Source organism: Perca fluviatilis, chromosome 3 (genome assembly GCF_010015445.1).
Source record: "Perca fluviatilis chromosome 3, GENO_Pfluv_1.0, whole genome shotgun sequence".
NCBI classification, from domain to species: domain Eukaryota; kingdom Metazoa; phylum Chordata; class Actinopteri; order Perciformes; family Percidae; genus Perca; species Perca fluviatilis.
The window spans coordinates 32,201,878-32,224,017 of record NC_053114.1 but is presented as its reverse complement, the minus strand read 5'-3'; the positions used below and the strand labels follow the sequence as shown (position 1 = coordinate 32,224,017).

The 22,140-nt window shown below is 40.8% G+C and overlaps 1 protein-coding gene across 3 annotated transcripts; it reads right to left on the bottom strand.

Moving 5' to 3' along the window:
- Positions 1–1,800: 1,800 nt before the first annotated feature.
- On the bottom strand, positions 1,801–21,444 carry LOC120556101 (AN1-type zinc finger protein 3-like). Of its 3 annotated transcripts, none has more exons than XM_039795492.1 (6): positions 21,078–21,444; positions 13,061–13,101; positions 12,263–12,454; positions 9,093–9,158; positions 6,696–6,902; positions 1,801–3,912 (listed from the first exon to the last, which is right to left on the bottom strand). In XM_039795492.1, the coding sequence occupies exons 1-6, from the start codon at positions 21,158–21,160 to the stop codon at positions 3,758–3,760; spliced, it is 744 nt and encodes a 247-aa protein (XP_039651426.1). In that variant the 5' UTR covers positions 21,161–21,444; the 3' UTR covers positions 1,801–3,757. The 3 variants fall into 3 exon arrangements, with proteins under 3 accessions (XP_039651426.1, XP_039651427.1, XP_039651428.1); XM_039795493.1 differs by having other exon boundaries at positions 9,093–9,155; XM_039795494.1 differs by lacking the exon at positions 1,801–3,912 and adding an exon at positions 5,746–6,114.
- Positions 21,445–22,140: the final 696 nt, after the last annotated feature.

Sequence of the window (22,140 nt, the reverse complement as noted above, 5' to 3'; positions counted from 1 at the left end):
ACCATTTAAGTAGGAATTTAGACCTTTATGTTGCCTTATCATTTTATGATTCATTTTCTCTGCAGCTGCTTTGTAACGGTTACTCACTCTACTTTCCCAATATGAAATAATATTCAGTCTTCTTGAATAAATTAATTGAAATATAACCAAAGTGACACAGCCTTTTACGTATACTGTTTATTCATTGCTAAATTCATAGTTTTAACACAGTTGAAGCATAGTATTACTGTATTAAATCTATTTTACTCAAGTAAATATATGCTGCGTTGTGAAGATTTGACGTCTGTTGTCCTGTTCTGTCATTTATTTGCATAATAAAATGTGGAAGGAACATCATCTGTCTTAAGTGGATGTAATGCAACCGATGTAATTACAGACATGCTTTCATACTGACAAGTGCTCAACAAATTTAATAAAACTAATAAGTGACTTTACCATTACACTGGGTTACACCAGCGCTGCCTGGAAAATAGACCATGACACATGAGATCGTGAAACTGAGCCTGTGATTACTTTGGACATTGTTTCCTTCCATTGCGTTTAGTGCATATCTGAGATCATTCTTTCTCTCATGTAGGATTCAAAGTGGTGCCTGTTTTTTTTAAGTAGGAACTAAAACATCATGTGATCTCACGGGGTAAATGGCAAATATGAACCATAAATTATGTATATATCATTGGTAATTGAGCTAAAGTAAACATCTATTAAGTAAATTTACATAAATTGTTATGGCTGCATTGATTTAAAAGCCTAATAATGTGGTGGGTCCACCAGACCCAGGAACATTGGCTGTGTAACAAAAATATGAACACCACACAGGGGTTAACATTTTTTGAAGAAACCCAAATGTATTCCAGCCAAATTCAAAAGAATGAAAAACAGAAACATATGTACTAATAACAGTCCGTGTCGGAAAAAATATTTCAGCATTAAGAGTTATAATAAATTGTATTTCAACATATGGCATGCTTTTGTGCAAACAAGAGCATAGAGGGAGCCCTGAATGGATCATACAGAAATTATATTTTTCCAAGTCTATTTGTTTATCAAAAAATGTCAAAGAAATACCAGATTATCAGCTTGGAGATCTCCTGTAATACTGTCTGCATGTCAAATGACCCAAAGCGGGGTCCCACACCAAGGCTGAGAAACTTTGACGAAAAAAATCGACAAAGGATGTAAAATGAGAATTATACAAGGACACACGGGGGCAGGTTTTAAGAGATCTAAATTCTGTCAGTGAACCCAGCAGGGTTGTTCAAAGTTTCAACCACCTTGACAAAGGAGAAACTTCTACAGTATATAAATACAACTACTTCACATTTGGGTGCAAACTTCCTTAGTTTTGGCTCAGTTTGGGTGAGGAGGAGGGTGAGAGATTACGCTCAAGTTGGCGGCCGGCCAACTTCAACGTTTGAAGATGCTATTTGATCATGGCTACATGGCTTTTTTTCTTAAAATTAATTAGTGCAGCCGGCCCACAAGGCTCATCGCTGCCATTAGCGAGCACACGTTTACACACACACACACACAAACACACACACAGATTTGTTAAGTAAATGAGAGTACCTTTAAGGCAGCCCTCTGTGAGCAGTAAACAGATGTTTACAGCACTGTAAAAAATTAGCAGCATGTTTGGACATGGCAGACAGCCAGCATCATGGTGCAAGAAGGCTTGGACATGTATATACGCTCATTCCACCCCTAAATTTCCTCTTGCAGAGTGCAACTGCAAAATCTAACCAGAGTGGGTCCATCTTTTCATCCACCATGTCAATAAGCACACTAGAGATGTTCACACTTATTCTTATCCAGTTTATTCTTTCTCAGTAAAAGAAAACGTTGGAACGGGGAATCATAAAGTAAAGCAATGGAAACAAAAATATAGAATTTTCCACGTTTATCTTCCCATTTTATAACCACATTACAACCAAAAAAAAGCAGCTCTACACTAAAGTGTAAGTGAGAAGCAAAAAGGGGTTAAATAAGGTTTTTTTTTTAAGATACAGAATATTCATTCATTATGCATTTTCTGTTCATTCCTTCTATAGTCCACCAGGAAAACGTTATACCAGGAAAGTAATTATTTGCTGATTTTAACTTTCGGCACTCTGCTCACCCCAGCAACCACCTTCCTCCTCTACAGCAAGAAAAGGAGGCGGGCAGAGAGGCTGAAATAAGGAAAAATAGAGCAATCAATAAGGGGAAAGATGAGAAAAGGAAAGTGAAAGGCAGGAGAATGGAAGGAGAATGCATGTGAGCTCATCGTGCAAGCAGGAAATGAAAACATGGGGCATTAAAGGAAATAAGGACATTAAAGTACTGAAAACCAAAGCATAGTCTTTTATCAAAGTACCTTTAAGATGTGGAGATTTGAAATGAAGATCTAAAACATTATGAGAAACCTGAACTATAACAACCATCATTCATCTTAAGCAGGAACCTCTGAGTGACACTGCCATCTCAGCTTCAGACCAAACTCAAAGTGTGCAGCAATGGTTGATCTTGCCTGCTTGTGCTCAAGGTGAACAGCTGAGCACATACAACAACATAAAAGGTGTGAGCGCGAGTATGTTTATTTGCATTGCCCACAAATCTCTAGACTTTTACAGACATTTCAGGTCCAGTCACAAATCATACACACACTTTGATGTACGTCATGCCCTGTAAGTATCGTCTTCCTGAAGTTTGGACACATCCAGCACACATAAGCCACATGTCGCTAAAAACAGATGTGTGGAGAGGGAATAAGGGGATGAAGAGAGGAAGACAGAGAAAATCTGCGACTAATTAAGTCTCGATCAATCACATCCCAACGTTGAAGACAGATCTGTGTGCGATCCAGGGCCTGTCCAGGGACACCCAGCTCGCTCCCACCGGCATAGTGTGTTTGAGTCCGGCTCACGCTGCAAGTTCTGAATATGGACTTACAGGATCACCTCAGTTTCATCGTCCACAATGACCACCTCAATCTTAAAACAAACAAAAAGAGTAAAAAGGGGTCCTGTACAGGGAAAAAGAAGGATGCAAGTTGGTCAGGGGAGGGGTGAAGATTGTATTTTGATATCCTGATAAACTGAGGTGGATGATTAACAGGCGTTTCTAAAGGATTAGTAGTGGACGGCCAGGGGGGGTTAGACACCGACTTAAACTGAGGCTGGCTTGCTCGTTTTGCTTCACAAAGTCCATACTTGGCGCAGTGTACAAAGGAGCCCTGTCTGATTTTGAGGTAAAGAGCACAGTCTATAAACAGCGCCAAAGCAGAAGTGTACACAAAGGATAAGCATCCTTTTCTCCTCCTCGTCTTTCTTTTTTGAGGTAAAGGGTATAGTCTTAGACTGGCTTCCGGGATAAACATTTGTATAAAGCATTGTTTCTTCTCGTCATCCTTTTATTCATTCTTACTCTGCTCACACTTGTGTAGTCAGGAGCTTGCAAAAAAAGTGAAGAAATTGTATATTTCCTTTGCTCTTTATTGTTCTGTCATTTCTGGGTGTGGATTTTCCAAAAGGCATCTTAGCAGCAGGGATATGATCAAGCCGACAGAAGCTGAAAACAACCAGGATATGGGTAACAGTGGGATTTAAAAGAGCGAGCATAATTTAAAAGAAAAAGGATGGAGGTTTGTATCCAAAAACCTGCAAAAAATCTTGAAAAAAAAAAAACAAATGAGAAGAAAACAAATAAAAAAAAATCGGATCCCTGTTGGTGCTAAGACACCGTCTGAAGGCCGCGATTCTTCGGAGGGAACGGCCGCTCAGGAGCACTCTTCTCCAATGCGCTGGCATGAGCGGCCCACCTTGCGGTCGAGCTTGACCATCTTTAGGACAGCCTCCTGGCGACCACGGCCCAGGTGGTCAAACAGACACTCATGTTGCTCTGGGAGCCGATGGAGCATGCAGAAGACATAACCTGGAGAGTGGGTGAGGGGTATGGGTGCACGAGAGGGAGAGTGGTTCATTTGCCAAGATCAGCAAATGTACAAATATTACTGCGACTGTTGAAACTTAAAAACAACCTGAATAAAAATGCAGGACACAGAATGCAAAAGAACATAGTAAAATACATGCACAGTAGATTAATCATGCATCTCTAGAAGCTAATTACTTGAAAATGTTTGAACACTACAGAAGCCAATACAGGTGGATACAGATCTCTTTAAATATAACAAGTCTTTTTAAATGGCCAAGAGCAGATCATATTTATTGCTTTGCAACCATGTCTTTTTTTAAAGGTCTTGTTACCAGAGAAGACATTCTAGTTGATAACTTCCTCCTTTGACTCCATTCAACAAAGGCAGACAACCCTCATCTCTCTCATTGACTCTCTGGCTCTACTGTAGCGCTCTCAACAAAAGGCCCTGCCACTGTAGGAGGCTCGTTAAGCTCAGAGAAGCTCGTTAGCTCTCATCGTCTTAAATTCAGTCATTAATACACATAATAACACTGCTGGCATTCAATGAGCGCTGATTAAAAGCCCAGTTTGACAGCTGGTTGCTACGCAATTAAAACCTCTGTGATTACAGCGCACACAAATGGAGTGGAACGGAGAAAGTGGTGTAATATGTGTAGGCTTTTAAAAACGGATGGACCGCTAGTCACCGCCCAAACTAGTTTCCCCAATTAGAAACCCCATATCAAAACTTTTCCACGTAGTTGACTTGTTTTTGTAACTGAACTGTGAATCGAGTGTTAAAACATCAATGAGCCGGGAGGAAAAAAAAAGTATTCTACCCAAGGTAAAATTGAACAAAAAAAAAGAAGCAATTTCATGAGAGTAGCTTAAAAAGGCAGGCAGGCAGGCTCACACACACACACACACACACACACACACACACACACACACACACACACACACACACACACACACACACACACACACACACACACACACACACACACACACACACACACACTCCTTTAAAACATAAGCAATTATTGTAGTAAAGACGTTAATTAATAGGCTAATTATGTTAATAAGTGCTTTTTACTATCCCTGCCGCTGCACAACGTGCACACAATGGCATGCTGGCAAGGCCAAATAGATTGCAGCCATTGTGTGATTATAATGTAATGTATGACTGAATGGTTACTCACTCAACCTGTAGTAGCTTCCTGTATCAGCAAAAAAGGTTACTGGTACTGGAAAAGGCATTGTAGTGTTTCTCTAATATTAGGACCATTGCTTGCAAAGTGAAAGACAGGCGAACGTGCCAGGCAGGAATAAGGTTGTGTTGTGCTTGTGTTGGATCTCAGAGGAGAACCTGTATGATCTAATAAGCATTTTAAGTTCCCCTGCCTTCACTTTCGTGTCATACTAACACCTAGTCAGATGAATAACCGGGTTATGAGAATTTAACCGGGGTAAGGTGTTTACACGGAGTTTGAGAAATCAGGATATTGCCTTAGAGGACAATTCCGGCACAAAATGAACCTAGGGGTTAATAACACACGTGTACTGAGTCGAAAGTTCTCTGGGACCTGTTTTCATGCTAATCGAATGTGTCTGTACCTTGAAACTAGCAACCGCAACGCTAACGCAAGCTTTTGGGGCACATGGTAAATCACTACTTCTACACCACTTACAAGGCTCAAAATAGCAACACACTTCAACGGTAGCATAATGAGGGTACCTACATGCAAACCGAAGCATTGAGAACTTTGTAAGTGTACAGACAGTTTATTACAAAGACAGATTATAAAGACAGTAGCGTTAATGTTTACATGCGGCCGCCATCTTGGATAACAGTCATGACCAGTCAAACGCCAAACACCGTGCAAACCAGTAACCAGTAACATAGCTCAAACACAGCATTTGTGACTGCATGTAAACGCACTGAGTGTGACAACAATGGATCAGATCATCCACCGGAACTCTATTCCCCGCCCCCTCATTTACCATCTGAAAAGCGTTTGTGCTTTCAGCTAATTATCAGACCTTCTTGGCTTACACTGTAAAACATTCTGCAGAACCATTAGTAAAGTAATCTGCAATTACAGCAGTTGTCAGAAAATCACTGTAACTGCCACCATTTCCCCTTCAGTCTGTTTAAAGCATGTTTTCATAGTAAGCATTGGACTATTAAGGATGGATGGCCCATGCATTAAGCAGCGCCTGGTGGGGGAAAAAAAGGCGAGTCAATTTCCAATTTAGAAATTATTGCGTGGGTTTAAGCAGATGGTCTTTAAGCAGCGAAGAGCTGTGACTTTTTAAGTTCTTTAATTTGTATGCAAACAAGTTAATTAGCAAGCCAAGTATTGCTTTAAACTGCATTAGTGTTTGTGGTAATTGGCTTATGTTTTATGTGCAATGTGAAACATTCAGGCTTTCTGTAATGGTCCCCCAAGGCTAGCAAAGGCACTCTGGTCATCAACATTTCCGTCAACACACAAACACATGCTCAGGTAGGAAATGCATTTCACTGCACTGGATGTAAAATTAAGATAACCAACATGCTTTTATGTATTTAGGAGGCCATTAAAAACGTGTTAAACAATACAAAAAAACATGTATTGTATTAAACACTGCACATGCAGGCCAAAAGTCTTAAATAATAGCTACCACCACTACTTAATACATATGGTCTTGTGTGTGTGAGGGGGCCTGTGCGTGTACAGTTATTGGCATATATCTGGTTGTGGGTTAAATTATATGTTCTTGTGTATGTTTATGCATGTAGAGTTGTATCATCGTACCACAGCGACAGGAACCGAGCTCTTGCTGAACCAGCTCCAGTTTGGTTTGGCAGCGATGGCAACGTTTGCGGCTCCGCTGTTTAGAGCTGCTGCGAGACGAGGATGATGGTGATGCAGACAAAGACGACGATGAAGACTCCTCACCCTCTGGCACATCACCCACTCTTGCTCGCTTCTCTGGTGAAACATCGCTTTCTGACTCTGAGGCTGGAGACACATATAAGCAAAAATAAAGAGAAAAAAAAAAAGAGGCTGTGAGTTGCAGTCGCTGTGCTCCATAACTCCAACTCCATCAATTATTTTTCACATTTAAAGTTTTTCACAAAATTAAGAAAACACACAGCAGGAGTTCCTGGATGTACTGTTAATGCTGTGAACAACTCGAAGTCTGGAGCCAAAAATGCAAAAATAAAATCTTGATAGCTCAACAGACACATTTATTCTATTTCTATTGGGCAAATACGATGAAGAAATCTGTTGTGGACAGACACAAAAGCATGTCAAGGTTAATAGACTTGCAAGAAATGGTTTTAAATAATCACCAATATACTTACAGCCAAACCTTCTCCACCTTTTATTAGTCCCCCTACCCACAGATTAATCCAAAAAGTATTCATCTCCTGTGAGTCAAGGACAGCAGCGTTGACTAGAATTTCAAGAGAAAACTCAAGACCTCCAATAATAAGCTCCATAACAACTGTGATTTAAACTTCGAGAGAACAGATGATGGCCCGCTGAAACAAAAAAAAACCTCTTTGTGTTAAATAGAAAGGTGCTTTGGAGATTAATGATTCTCCTGCATTAGATTACATTCAGTCCAGCACCTGAGACAGGGAGAGCATGTAGCGAGTTCCACTGGTCGGCTAGAATTTCAACTCAGCTTTTCTCATCAATTCTGCAGACTTCTTCCCTGGCCCGGCCGAATGCTGATCAGCGCTCAATAAATCTCTGAGAACTAGGCCAAGCCGAGCAGCCAGATCCTCCTAACCTGCCCCATCGATCCCTATATGGGCGAGAGCATGTGAGTATGTACATGTGCAAGTGCATGTTGTGCCAGCCTTCTGTTATCCTGATAAATCTCTGTGGCCAATATACTCCGGCTGAACCATCAACAACTTTTTATTTATTTTGTTATTAAATTTAAATAAAATTTGAACAATGAACTGATTTAAGAGTGTAATAGGTTGCACAGAAGTGTATCCAGGCTTTATACTTTTAGAGAGACTGTAAAAAGTGAAATGTCAACTCAGCCATAGCACAAGGTTTAAATGATGCTGTCCGTGCTCACGAGAGCATTAGGGAAGGAATCAACATGTTCACATACCATCGCTGAGCTTTGCCTACTCTGCAATTGTCAGGTGCTAGTTTTCACCTGTGTGAGTGCAGCATGTTGTCACCTAAGGGCGATAGCACAATAAAGGAGAGTCTGCAGTGTTTTAGACAATCGTTCAGATTAGTTTAATCAGTGCTGCTTATAATGTAAGACCGTAGGGTCTACACCAGCTCCACGCATGCTCCATGTTTCATCTCTGTCAGAAGTGCGTCATTGTGACCAGTTTTCTCTTTAAAAGGTGCTCTAAGCGATGTCACGTGTTTTTTAGGCTACATTTTTTGTCACATACAGCAAACATATCACTATCCACGAGCTGCCTGTCCCCTGAATACACTGTAAAAAAAATCGGTCTCTGTAGACAGCCCAGGCTCCACAAACGGCAACAAAAACAAACTGCGCCAACCTGCACCACGAACCATAACAAACTGTGTTCCAGCCAATAACCGACAAGAAGGAGCTGGTTGAGCCATCACCGCAGCAGCGTTAGCACGTAGGCTACTTCCACAATGCGCGTTCATGACTGTTTCAGGAAGCACGGAAGGGAGGGGGAGGGGATGGGATGAGGGAGGGGCGAGCTAGCCTCCGTCTTGTTTTGTTTGAACGTCAACAAGAAGTTACATCACCCAACATCGCTTAGAGCACCTTTAATAATGCAAGTCTATTTCTTAAATTTGTAGAGTCAAACACAGGACCTTCTTGTTGTGATGTGAGTGACAGTGCTAATTACTGAGCTACACTGCTCATTTCTGTGTGACTTTTACCATTTTGATTGTGTGTGTGTGTGTGTGTGTGTGTGTGTGTGTGTGTGTGTGTGTGTGTGTGTGTGTGTGTGTGTGTGTGTGTGTGTATGTATGTATATATATATATATATATATATATATATATATATATATATATATATCTCCAAAATAGCCAGGTTAATTGTACTTCCAGTGGTAACAGCAGAGGGATAGGGATCAATCCAATGGTGTTGAGGCTAATGGTTCCCACTCTCCAAGTCCTTAGGTGGACATGACAAGCACACAAAAACTTATGGACATTGCAATGGTAGAGCTGAGGCATACCTGACTCAAAGGAGCGTTTTGTGGGAGTGGAGAGTGAACTGAAGGCCGTGTCTGTGCTGGATACTTCTGAAAAGAGATACAGTGAGAAAATCAAACCAAATACGGAAGCCAAACAACTGTATAAAAACACTTGTAAACTACAACTGATTGACAGATTAGGTCATGTGTTTGGTTGCCCTAAAAGGAACATAGTTTATAATCATAACAGCCTGAGGACAGAAGCTATTGGAGAGTGTTCTGGTGGTTGCCCAGTTACTGTGATACCGCTTTCCACATGATAGCAAGATAAAAAAGACTGTGACTGGGGTGTGTGGTATCCTTCATTATGCTGTGAGCTTTTTTTTTTTTTTTACAGAAACTGTGATAGATATGTGTGAAGGAGAGACAGCAGTGAGCATGTGTGTAGACTGAAACCAGCCAAGACACGGCTGACTGAGAAAAAAAAAAAAAAGAGATCATCTACCAAACAAAAACCATTTGAAGTCACAACATAAAATGTAACATGCAAACAAAACAAAAAAATGACTTTCATTATATATTAATCTACTAACTGTGTTCTTGATTAATCCATTGGTCTATAAAATGTCAATTAGGGCTGCAGCTATCGATTCCTTTTGTAATGGATTAATCTAGCACTTTATCCATTGATTAATCAGATACATTTTTTTTTGCGTTTTTAAACAACCCAAACTAGGGGAAAAAGCAATATTTTCGGAAAAAGCAACATTTGTATTGCCTACATTGCTTACAATATCATCTCTCAAAAACTAAACTTTTATATATATATAAATATTACATTGTTTTTAAAGATTTTTTTTCAAATGATATCAATCTCAAACTAAGGCATACATTAAACATACACAAACATTACATTAAGTTGTGCAACTTAACTTTCAGAACTACAAGTTTCAACCTGAGACTGATCTGTATATACAGTAGGCCTATATGTAAGTATTAGTTATACTCAACCTATTTTCATTTATATATTTGATTATAATGTCACACAGCTCTGTTACACTTATGCTATTACATCGTTGATCAGCTGTTTCTCCAGAGAGAGAGAGAGAGAGAGAGAGAGAGAGAGAGAGAGAGAGAGAGAGAGAGAGAGAGAGAGAGAGATGCGCAACAATCAGCTGTTTTTCCGAAGGGATAGTCAACGCGTCGGCTCATCAGATCGTGGTCACCACTACTTATTTTCTTGTCTTTGTTTTTGATAGTTGTTGTGTTTGGTGTATTTTCATCGTCCATACGACTCTGTGATTTACTTTAGTCGGTCCTCTTCGTGGAATGGATGATTAAGTTATCGTGGTAAGCTAGTTTGATTTTGCAGTAGACACTGTACAGAGTTTTAGTTTTAATTACATTTGAACTGATTCCAAACTTTGGACACTTTGTTGTTTTCTCCAGCCTGTCTCTTCTCTTAGCCCCTTGCTATTTACGCTCTAGCATGTGTCGCCAGCAGCAGACTGAGAGCATTGACTAAGAGCCGCGTCTGTGCGACAGTAATAATGCTCCGTGCAGAAACACCGTCCGTCAGCGATACAACGTTGGTAACATTGATTTAACGAAGCTTCGAGGCAGTCATTTTGCATCGAGGATTTTTTGTAATCGAATTATTCGAGTTATTCGAGGAATCGTTTCAGCCCTAATGTCAGTGTCAATATCAATGTAACAATGTTCTAAACTCCCGTGGTGAGGTCTTGAGATTTCTTGTTTGGTCCATCCAACAAAAGATTTTCAGTTTGCAATATTACAAAAACAGAGAAAAGAGAAAAAAACATAACAATTAAATAGCTACCGATGAGCGGTTGCCATTTTTGCTAGTAAAAAAAAAAAAAATCTGTTAATCAATTTCAAAATAGTTGCAGATTCATTTTCAATTAAAAATGGCATTGTTTCAGTGCTAGTAACGTGAAATGTATTAGCATCAGTCTAAAAGTCAACTGAGGGAGATGGGTATTCAGTCATTCATTTTATAGGGTTCTTTAATAAACTTGATTGTTGGATTTAAGTGGAAGTTTTAACTGGGTTGATGGTGCATGAATGAATAAATATGAACAAATGAGTTTGTCAGTTTGTGTGTGAATTACGAGCCAGTTCCATGAGGGGCTTCTTTTTTAAATCTAAAAAAAAAAAAATCAGCAATAATCAGGTACTTGTGTATCGTACTAAAAAGCTCCTGGCTGCTGTAACAGAGGACCAGGATAGTCCCACACATCTATTTGGTAGCCACTTTCCTTTCTTGTCCTGTCCTGGATTGGCCTCCACAAATAACCTTGTCACTGTATAGCAATGACCGATGAACTGGCAATTGTAGGTGTCCTCTTAAAACCTTCACTTCTGAATGGATACCCTTTCCTATCATACTCTCTATCTGTGCCATGGGGACAAATATAGCCAGGGCAGGGGCACCGCAGCTGCTGCTGGTAGAAACTAGTAGCAGTCTTCTGCAGAAAGGTGCCCTGGACGAGAAGCTATAATACTCTTGTTTTAAAGGTCCCATGGCATGAAAATTTCACTTTATGAGGTTTTTTAACATTAACATGCGTTCCCCCAGCTTGTATATGGTCCCCCAGTGGCTAGAAATGGCGACAGGTGTAAACCGAGCCCTGGGTATCCTGCTCTGCCTTTGAGAAAATGAAAGCTCAGATGGGCTGATCTGGAATCTTTCTCCTTATGAGGTCATAAGGAGCAAGGTTACCTCCCCTTTCTCTGCTTTGCCCACCCAGAGAATTTGGCCCGCCCATGAGAGAGAGACATCATGGCTTTCAAACGACTGGGACTGGCTCTAGTGGCTGTAATTCTGCACCAAGGCTGAATTTCGGGAAAGAGAACTCAGATACAGTATTAGGGGACCACTAAGGTCTATATAAAAGCATCCAAAGAGCACCATGTCATGGGACCTTTAACTACTCAATTTAGAGATTGTACATTCAAACACACGTCTTAATTTGCAGAACATTATGCATAAATTACTTCAACGTGTAGGGCAAGCATTACAAACCAAACACGACCACATTACATAGACTTTAAGTTCTACACTTCAGAGTGGGAGAGCTCACACTGCCCATTGTTTCAAAGGAAAAGCGAGCAGAGATGGAGTCCCTGGCCCTAAATCATATGATCTGAAAAGAAACATTTAATTTCTCACTGATTAACTGCTGTCTTACCGTCCTGAGCAGATAGGGATGGCACTCCCGTCTCTCCTGGCGAAGGGTCTTCTGATGTGTTAGGCATCGACATCAGCGAGTGACTAATGCTGCCGTTTGTTTCATTACAGAAGATGTCTGCTTGGCTGCTGCTGCTGGAGCTTGAGGAGGCCTTTGGGGCACAATCATTGTCTGGCTGTTTCTTCTGAATGTCTATGAAAAACAAAAGTCAAATGGTTTGACGTGTGTGTACATCCATCAGGTACAGTATTGTATGATGCTCAATTTCATTTAGAAACGGTGGTACACTAACATTTGGTTTGAATCTTTTTTTTAAATGGACGTTTTCTAATCATATCTCTGGCACTGATTTTGACAGATGATGAACTAGAGTGAACTGAGTGAGAGGGGACAACATAATATGATGAGACTTGACCAAAGGTCGCACACTTAAAGGTTTCTAAGAAAGTATAGTATTAGGAAGTTAGGGGTTTCTTTCTCAGACTTTCTCCACGTTTTGTCACATCCAAGGGCTTTCAGAACAGCTACAGGAGTGGAGACATTTTTTAACCCCCCTCCCTGACACAAACGGGGTATGTTAAGGTCTTTAGGTAGGGAAAAGTTCAAGACAATTCAACTCTTGCAGTGGGCGTGCGTTTGACGCAGCTGAACAGTTTCACGGGTCAGATTTCTACCTGCCCGCTCGCCTCTCATTGAAAATGAATACCGAGGCCGGCGCAACAATCACTCCCCCTCTGAAAAGACCTTTAGACACAAGATAAGTCGAATAAACAAGCACATAAAAGAACAAGCACCTACCTGCAAAACATTTTGAGCAGAGATTCATAGTTTTGCTAGACCTGAGGAAAAGAACACAGAGAAAGCAAATGTGTTAATCAAACGGTTTGTATAAGAGTTCCAAAAAATATACTGAGTGGGATGCAACAACAAAAGAAAAGCTCTGCCTTTTGCTGGTGGGTATCCACGCAGCAAGAGTAGCAACATGTTTCCATGATACCAAGTCCCAGGCTGGGACTTTATTTCTCATTTGGGATGCTGGTGAGGAAACAATTCAAGATAAAGAGTGTGATCCAGGCTACAGTATTAAATTACTCACCCAAAGCTGCCATGCAATGTACGAGGCTGTCAAGGTCTAAACAGCAGGAGCTATTTGTTTTAATATTACCATTCAAACATATGAGTCTCATTGTTACCGGTAACTGTAGAGCAACAGAGTCATGGTAAACTAGTGGTTGGTGAAGAAAGCCCAGCATCTCCTACAATCTTAAGATTAGGATATTGTTCTCAGGAGATGGTTTCCAAAATCAGAACTTACAGCAGGTAAATACTGTCAGTGAACCAAGTTTGCTGACATGGTAACCGTGGACACTTGATAAACCAATGTTGTGTCGGAGATGTGTTTCTGTGTCTTTGAACTTTTCGAAACACAGAGAATCTTTGGAGACTATGTTTTGGATTCTTTGTGCCACTCTGCTTATATGAGCTGAATGAAGGTCACCTGTTGGTGCCTGTCTGTTAAATATAATTATACCATGGTCTGGGTGAATACTCGATTCTGATTGGCTGCAGGGTGTCCATTAAAAAGTGATGTAGGACACCTACTAAAGGAGTTCGGGGAAACTGACTGTTTACTGTTCTATATGAATGCGCTACATTAAATCAAAAAGGAAATGTGGATTTATTATTTCCAAATCGTCCTCTGAACACCACAGGATGGCGCTAAAACACACAGACTGCAAGAAGTAAGTTCTACTGGCCATCTGGACTGACTCAGTTTCACAGCGAATAACGTTATCTCACATCCCGTTCACTGTTCAGCTCGCTGCTTCAGGCTGCGCCGCTGCAGCCGACAGTAATGTTACACATCGCGGATCAAATTCTTCGTAAAAGTCGTTATATTGTTTTGGGGACAATGACATGGCTGGATAGCTAGCTTGTCTTGTTGTTCAACATACTGTCAAATTATTTTTACTGATTGCCAACTGTACACAATGTTATTGACTTTGGATCTTGCTAGCATAGCGTTAGCTTTCTGGCTCGTAGCTAAACTGAAGGCTTCTATCAGCTGAGCGGACTATGTAAATATCTCCGGTTGCTAAGGGAGGCAAGTCGTATCTAAGGTTCTTCCTAATTCCTGGTGGAGAGAAAAACGTTTGCATTGCATAAGAACCTGATGGATGGGAATGATTGTTCCAGGTATTAGTCAAACCGTCAGGCGTAACCAGGGAAACGGAGTTATTGTTTGGATAAACTTTAGATTTCGATTGTAAAACTAATTAAAATATGAACTAATGTTTTAAAAATATGTTATTTGGCAAGTGACCATGGTATAAGCGGCGGAGGCAACCGTCCTCCGCTGCGCGTCGGACAGTTCACGCCTCGCCGTCGTCCATTAATACCTGACAATGGACACCTCGTTGGGCATTAACCCTTACTTAGGACAATTCTATTGATTTAAAGTTAGATTTGCATTTATTCTTTTTGTGACTTTTTTAGGGTCGGGTATCGTTTGGATTTTTACGATTCTGATGCTGAACTGGTACTTTTTTTTAAGATTATTTTTTTGTGCATTTGTAGGCCTTTATTTGGATAGGACAGTTTAGACTTGAAAGGGGAGAGAGAAGGGGATTGACATGCAGCAAAGGGCCGCAGGTCATAGTCCGTTCTAATCCGGTCCAATTCCTACCGGTTCCATAGTGGAACCGGGTTTCGGTACCCAACCCTAGACTTTTTACATAGATCTGTCAGGAATTTAATTAAACCTACAGTTTAGTTATCGGTAGTAGTAACATAATTAAATAGTTACAGGTAATGGTCAGTTGTTTTTGACCAACAAACATTGATTCTGTACAATGTAGTAGCAGTGGGGTTGAAAATGTCAGTTTGGTGGAACAAGATGGCTCAGTTTTGCAAACAAACTGTTGATTTCCAACAAAGAAATGTGTGGCCTCTTGCCTGTGTATGTATGTAACGTACACAGCTAACATGACAACCACTCAGCTGGACTGATGAAGTTGAGCAAGAGGCACAACTGGAGAACAATTTTAAACCGCGTTAACTTGCCCTTTTTACCAGCTACAAAAGCTTCTAAACATACTTTACCTTCTTAAACATGGATAAAGATCTTTGATATAGCTGTTGTTATGGAACTGATCCCCAAAGCCTTGCCTACTTCGGTGGCACAACTCTATCACAACAGATGGCTCTAGCTGTCCTGTGACAGGGCTCCTCTCATTTCCTCTCCAGTCCTCGTCCTTACTGTCTGTGCATCGAGCGTGACGGTCGCTGCCATCAGTCACATTCTATTTATTTTGGGTGCTTCGTTGCACACCGTTGTCCTCATTTCTAAATGTAGGGTCAGCTACAGTCAACCTGAGAATTGTCTGTCAGTATGCTGGTGTGTGGTCTTGGGTATAAAAGAGAAAGGAGGAAGCAAGAAGCAAGGATAGAGAAGAAACCTCATCATGAGACACGGCCAGGGGAGGAAGCCAATACTGGCTAAACAAGTCATATCCTGTTGTCAACCTTATTAATCAGAAGCTAGGCCTAATCAAATAACAGATTAATTAGGAACTAAAAGAGGTGAGAAAGGATGAGAAAAGCACAAACAGAAAATAAACTGCTGCATGCTTGTTAGGCTAGAGGAAATTTTGAACAGAGTGCACACAATCAGTGTATCTCATAGTTGGCCCACTGCTGTTACTAATGAGAATATCTGATTGGAACAGACAGGCAGATGGGCTCTGTCGCCTTGGTAATGCAATTTGAGTGACACAAACAGCAAAAGCATGGATGGGTGATAAATGTTTTAAGGGAATTAAGTTCAACTAAATACTACTGACGTGAGCAGTAAAGTGCAAACTAACTTCACAAATAGAGATAGAAGTCTGTTCATAGAGAGCATTCACAAGCATTTAGTCGCAAATGGCGGAATTAGTTATTAGACAATGGTATATCTATGTGGAACAAAATAGCGAAAGAAAAGGGCTCAGCTGTGCTCTATGTAACAAGGGAGAGATTGTACATTACAGTTCTACATTTGCACCCAGAACATGTAGCTTTGCTTTGCTTATGGGCCCTTTAATAGAAACTATAAAGGCAGCACAAGCTCATACCATCCACCAAGGATTCAAAATGGCAACTTCCATGTTAAAATCCATGCATTCAATACTTTTAATCTAAAACAGTTTTGTTATGAATAGCAATATAGAGCTAATTAATAAACTAATTGATAACGCAATTGCTTGACTAATCCTGACATTAGCAATCATTATTTCTTTTCAGCGGTATACATCTTTTGTGCTAATATGAAATCATTACAATAGTTTGGTAATGTAGTAGTATGGATTTAAGAAATCAATTTCTTTCTCATGTACTCCACACAGTGTACTTCAGACAGAAAACCTAGCACATGATGCACAGCATCTTTTGGCAATATCTAGGGTTGGGTACCGTTTGGATTTTTACGATTCCGATGCCAAACCGGTATTTTTAAAATGATTCCGATTCCTAAACCGATTCTTGAAAAACTGAAAAATGACATAAAAGGCTTTTTTTTTTTTTTTTTTTTAAAAGGTTTTTTTTTTTTATTGAAAATTTAAAAAAAAATTAATTTAAAAAAACCCAATATATTAATGTTTTAAAGTATTTAAATATATAATAAGTGAACCTAAGTCACCTAACACACAACTACAATAATTTAACAAATAACAGTTACACTATTAACAAGTAATTTGGACAATTTGGGGAGGCTGTCCCGCCTCCCCCACGACCAGGCTACAGGGTCTTGTCCTGAACAATAGACTAGCAGGGCAAGTGTAATATGTTTACTAGCGATCACGTGCAGTCAGCGAATGGTTAATATGCTCTTACGTCCATTTTGGTGAGCCCAGAGGGAAAATATGCCGTTTTAAAAGTAGCCTACATTTACGGTAGCTAGCTAAAGGTAGACTACAGAGAAAGAGTGATCTTTTTACGTCCGTTTCAGAGCGTGTACAAAAAGCCATCTATCAGCAGTGATTGTAGAGTGCATGTCCGAGAATAGTGCGGACACGCGCTTCACACCGCGAGCGGGCACGAGCGCCAATCAGCAGAAAAGGGAGAAAGAAAAAAATAGTCTGCCGCTATAAATATTTCAGTCGGAACTAAAATGAGAAACCGAAATTTGCGTTCTAATCCGGTCCGAATACTACCATAGTGGAACCGGGTTTCAGTACCCAACTCTAAATATAACGCATATATATCATGAGGGGAGCCACGGTCGGTACAGCTCTCCCAAATTACTTTCTAAATTTTGATTTGACTAAAGCACTCACACACGAGATAATTGATCATCAATCCATGACAAGATCATCATTAAGAGATGCAGAGAACCTCTCCGATACCAGAAAAAGTGATCAAAAGAGATAAACCGTTCCTTTCCCCTTCTTTCTTTGCCTCCTCTGTCAGCCTTCCGCTCTTAGGGACAAATAACAAAAGGAAGAACAAGCATTAATCTCTTGCTATATGTCAGATGCAATTATGGTTTATGAGCCACAGAGCACCAATCACAACCATACACGGCAGGACGGTGGATCAGTGGTTAGCACTTCTGCCTCACTGCAGAGTTCCATCCCCGGGCTGGGCAGGGCCTTTCTATATGGAGTTTGCATTTTCTCCCCGTGTTTGCGTGAGTTTCCTCCGGGTGCTCCGGTTTCCTCCCACCATAAAGATATGCATGCTAGGTAACTAGGACTACAGTTGGAAATTAGCCCGTCTGGCTAACACTGGCGCATTTACAGAAATGTTGATTAATGTGCATTGTCCTAATCAAATAAATAAACATAGTGCACCTCAATGTGCCACTTCAAAGTTTGAGGCAGAAAAAGACATGTGGAATAGAGGTCTTCATGGGTCTACCCGAACCCTAGAACCCGAGACATAACACCGGACCATACGGGTTCGGATTCAAGGTTTATATGGTCAATTGGGTCCGGTTCAGGTCCCGTTCTTTTTCCGCGGGTCCCGGGTCTGTTTAACATTATGTGTAATTCCTGAGTGGAGATCAGACAGCGTTGATCATGACAGAAGTGCTGTGAGTGTGTGTATTCAAAGTGCATCTGTGGCCCCAAGGTGTTACCTGCGCGAACGAGTGCCCCTGTTCAGGAGGTTAAAGGTCAGGCAACAAATAGCGAGGCTAGCGTTTGCAGCCGTAGCAACGAGCAATCTTTTTTTTTAAGTTCAAAATGGCAAACCGCTGAAGTTATCTTTATTATGCTAGATGCAACAAAACTGCAAAGATGATTCCAAACGAGCCGTGTTTGTCATGATCCATCACGGTGACGGCAAGTGGACTTTTAAGCGGAAATAACGAGTGGATTAACCATGCTGTTTCAATCAGCAAGAGAGGAATAACCTGGATGTATTTTACCAGCCTTCTTGGCAAGGAGGTTGGATTAAATCCAATTTTTTAAGTTTTGTTTTGACAACATTTAAATTAACATTAACTTGTTAAAAGCAATCAGCTGTCAAATCGGTGCCGATCTGGTCCGTCATTTCTCAGTTCTGTGTCCAGGTCCCAGCTTTCAAATAATAGATGGGACCAGTTAGGTTCAGGGCTGTATATTTCTGGGTCTTTTAGGGTTTGAGCACAAATGTTTGGACCTGTTAAGAACTCTAATGTGAAAGTCAAAAAGAGCCACACGAGAAGTGAGTGTAATGATGCTATAACACAACCTAAAAGGAACTTTCAAATGTTATCATCATGCCTGCTGACAAGTCCAGAGCATACAAAACAACTAAAAAGGAGATTCCAACCAAAGCCTACTTTTTCCACCCCAAACACAGTGACATCACAGTTTCCTTTAGGATTTTTTTTAGCAGTGGGGGCAGGTCTGTCCGAACAAGCTCCACTTAGAACTGACCCACCGCGGTGATGTTTTTGGTAGAGCTGTTTGTTTAATAGTCAACTCGGAAGAAAGCGAACGTTTTGACGATAAACTACATCAACACAACAGTATGTTGAGTTAAACTGGACGGGCCAAATAACCTCTGAATAGTTCTACTTGTTGTTAAATTGCAATGTGGGGGGGTGCATTAGGTGTCGGCAGGACAATTTAAAAGGCAACTGCGACTACATTTTTCATACAGCCCTATTTCTGATACCGTGGTGGCAGAAATCTTGCTATGGTGGGCCACCACTACAAAATCAACATAGAAGAAACGCTGGACATACTGTCACTGTCCTCCTGTCCTATCGGTGATCCAAGGACTTTTCACAACAAAAGCCTATAAGCAGGAGAACCTAACTCAGGGGCTGGATTTCTATATGAAATCCATCATAACCTGGCAACATGGCCTGCCCCATTTCAAAGATCCCTCCTAATACCGCTGAGAAATTCAGCTTTCTTTTGCCAAAATCTGGAGGACACCATCAGTGCATTCTGGTGTCAGTGTACCCTCAATATAGGCCTAGATCAATCCATCCAAAGTCAATTGTGTAATAAGACATCCTATCAATCAATAAAGTCAGAAAATATAAACCTGACTGCATCATGTGTATTAGGATTATGTTCAGGTGCTCATTAATTAGAAATGCCATGATTTTGGTGCAGAGTGCAGACACAAATATTTGGAACCCTGGTGAACTCTGCTCAAGTGGGTCATCATCACAAATACTGTCTCTGGTGATTGACATTGCAGTCAGTGGGTGAGCTGTCAACTCCAAGCAGATCACTTCTTAAATAATGCAAATAGTGAAATAGGGACTTTAGTGCGATACGACAGCTCCTGTAGCTAATTATGGGGAGAAAACAAACAATTCTATTCCCATACTAGACCAAAAAAGAAGTCTTTACTGGCCTGGTTGCTTCTACTCCTTTACAACTCAGCTGAAAATTGAAGACCCGATGTGTACTAGTAAACATACTAGAACAGCAAACCCTATCTAGAGTGGGATATTTGTACCAAACTTGGCTCATGATAACCATTCGGTTAGCCCATGAAATGCAAATTGTAAACAAAATGTAAATTAAACTCAATTTAAAGCACCATTATGTATTCATCATAACTGTATATTTCTGATATGTATACGTTATACTTTTTAAGTGCCATATTAAATCATGTTTACCACTGCAAATGTGCCCTGTGCGCCTGTATTAATTAACCTCACATTTATTTATTTCGGCAGACTAAAATGATATTGATTGGTAACAGAAACACCTGTCTGACACTAATAACATTATTTGAAGTGCATGTCACGTCACTAAACCTTACGATCTTGGGTTCGTATGACTTTGTTGAGCGGTGCAAAGTTAACATGTGTCCCCCAATACACTTGACAAAATCAAATGTTCTCATGATGATTGGTGTGCTTAAGAAAATTAACATACTGTGTCAATATGTGCAGCTATTTGTGAGTATATAAGCACATATCCTGCTTTACAGATAATTTGAACTGATGACACCATCGGTGCCTGGTTTACACCCAGATTGGTTTAACAAATGTCCTGTGTGGTATCTCTAGCCAACTGCTTTATTTCATTCCTAAGTACTTTAAATCTAGCCAGTTTACTCGCTGTAACCGCTGTTACATTACCTGGAGGGCTTATCCTACACTCCTACCCTGCTCTTTAACTCTACCAAGAGGGTTACCAAGGCCAGCTGGTGTTAGCTAGCCGCTAATGCTACAAAACAATGGGGAGGGGGTAATAACAAGAAAAGCAGCTCATCCCTGTTTGAGCTGCTAACGCTAACGTTAGTGGCTAGCGACTCTGCTAGCTGTTGGCAGAGAAAGAAAGCATCTGCAGGAAGACATTTGAGAGGTTTTTCGCCTTACCCCCAGAAACCACATGGGCAGCGCGGGGGCACAACGTTAACGTTACTCGGAGGCTTGCTGCCCTCGCTGCCCGTGTCCCCCATGTCGGTCTTCCGTGTGAGGCTCTTCGCGTAGCAGGTGAATCCGGGGATGGAGTGAGGGCCTCGTATTTGCGTTCAGATGCCCTGCCTTTGACAAGTACAGAGTCAATAACCCGTCCAGATTATCCCTCAGAGTTTCACTGGACGAGGAACGATTTGCCGACACGAGCGGCCACTGACTCCGTAAAGTTAAAGCAGTTTAAATCGACGTTGAAACATTGGAGCCGTCAAAGCTAACGACGGGCAGAGTCACCGGGGAATCCTGGGCCGATCAGCTGGAGTGAGGAGCAAACCACTGCCAGAGAGGGGCGGTGTGTCAATAACTGGACAGCAAAAAGTTAAACTGATGACAGAAAGTGACAAAAAATACAGCTGTATTCATTTTACATAGTATACATGCTAAAATGCCATTTGAACTCTTATAGTTAATTTTAAAGGGTTGATTTTGAGAAGCACTTGAGTTAACATGGTATGATCCATACAAACTATCTTCCTACAACTAAGCCCTCAACACCGTGATGCGGTATTCAGTGCTGTTACCAGGTATGTTTTAGTAGGAAAAATTACATTTAGTCCTCATTTCCTTCATTTTCCACGATATCTGCTTTTGTTAAACTGGACCCACATTTTCGTTGTAATGACTTGCCACCCTTGTCATTGTGGATGTCTGGTGCTTTGAAACACGTGAATCTTAATGAAAAGCGTGTGTTCTGCTTCCTACAAGCAGAATTCTGGTGAAATTATGCATTCATACCTGCATTATCGTTTTTTTTGTATGTGGGCTGACGAAATTCAGTAGCCTACTCCTTTGTTATTTCAATACATATTAATTTGACTTGTCACAATAGAAAAAGCACAAGTGTAAACAACAAAGTTAACAATGGCCAAATTCCATTTAGCTGCTTCGGTTTTAGGATTCTGTTGTTGTGCATGCTGCCTGACTGTCACGGTGTTATAATTTACCTTCACTGTGACAGTCAGCC

Bases quoted from the DNA above. Each gene is read 5' to 3' on its own strand.
- LOC120556101 (XM_039795492.1), bottom strand. From the start codon at position 21,160: ATGGGGGACACGGGCAGCGAGGGCAGCAAGCCTCCGAGTAACGTTAAC. The intron at 13,102-21,077 runs GTAAGGCGAAAA...TCTTTTCCTCAG, and splicing joins TGCCCATGTGGTTTCTGGGG to GTCTAGCAAAACTATGAATC. The intron at 9,159-12,262 runs GTAAGACAGCAG...ATCTCTTTTCAG, and splicing joins ATCCCTATCTGCTCAGGACG to AAGTATCCAGCACAGACACG.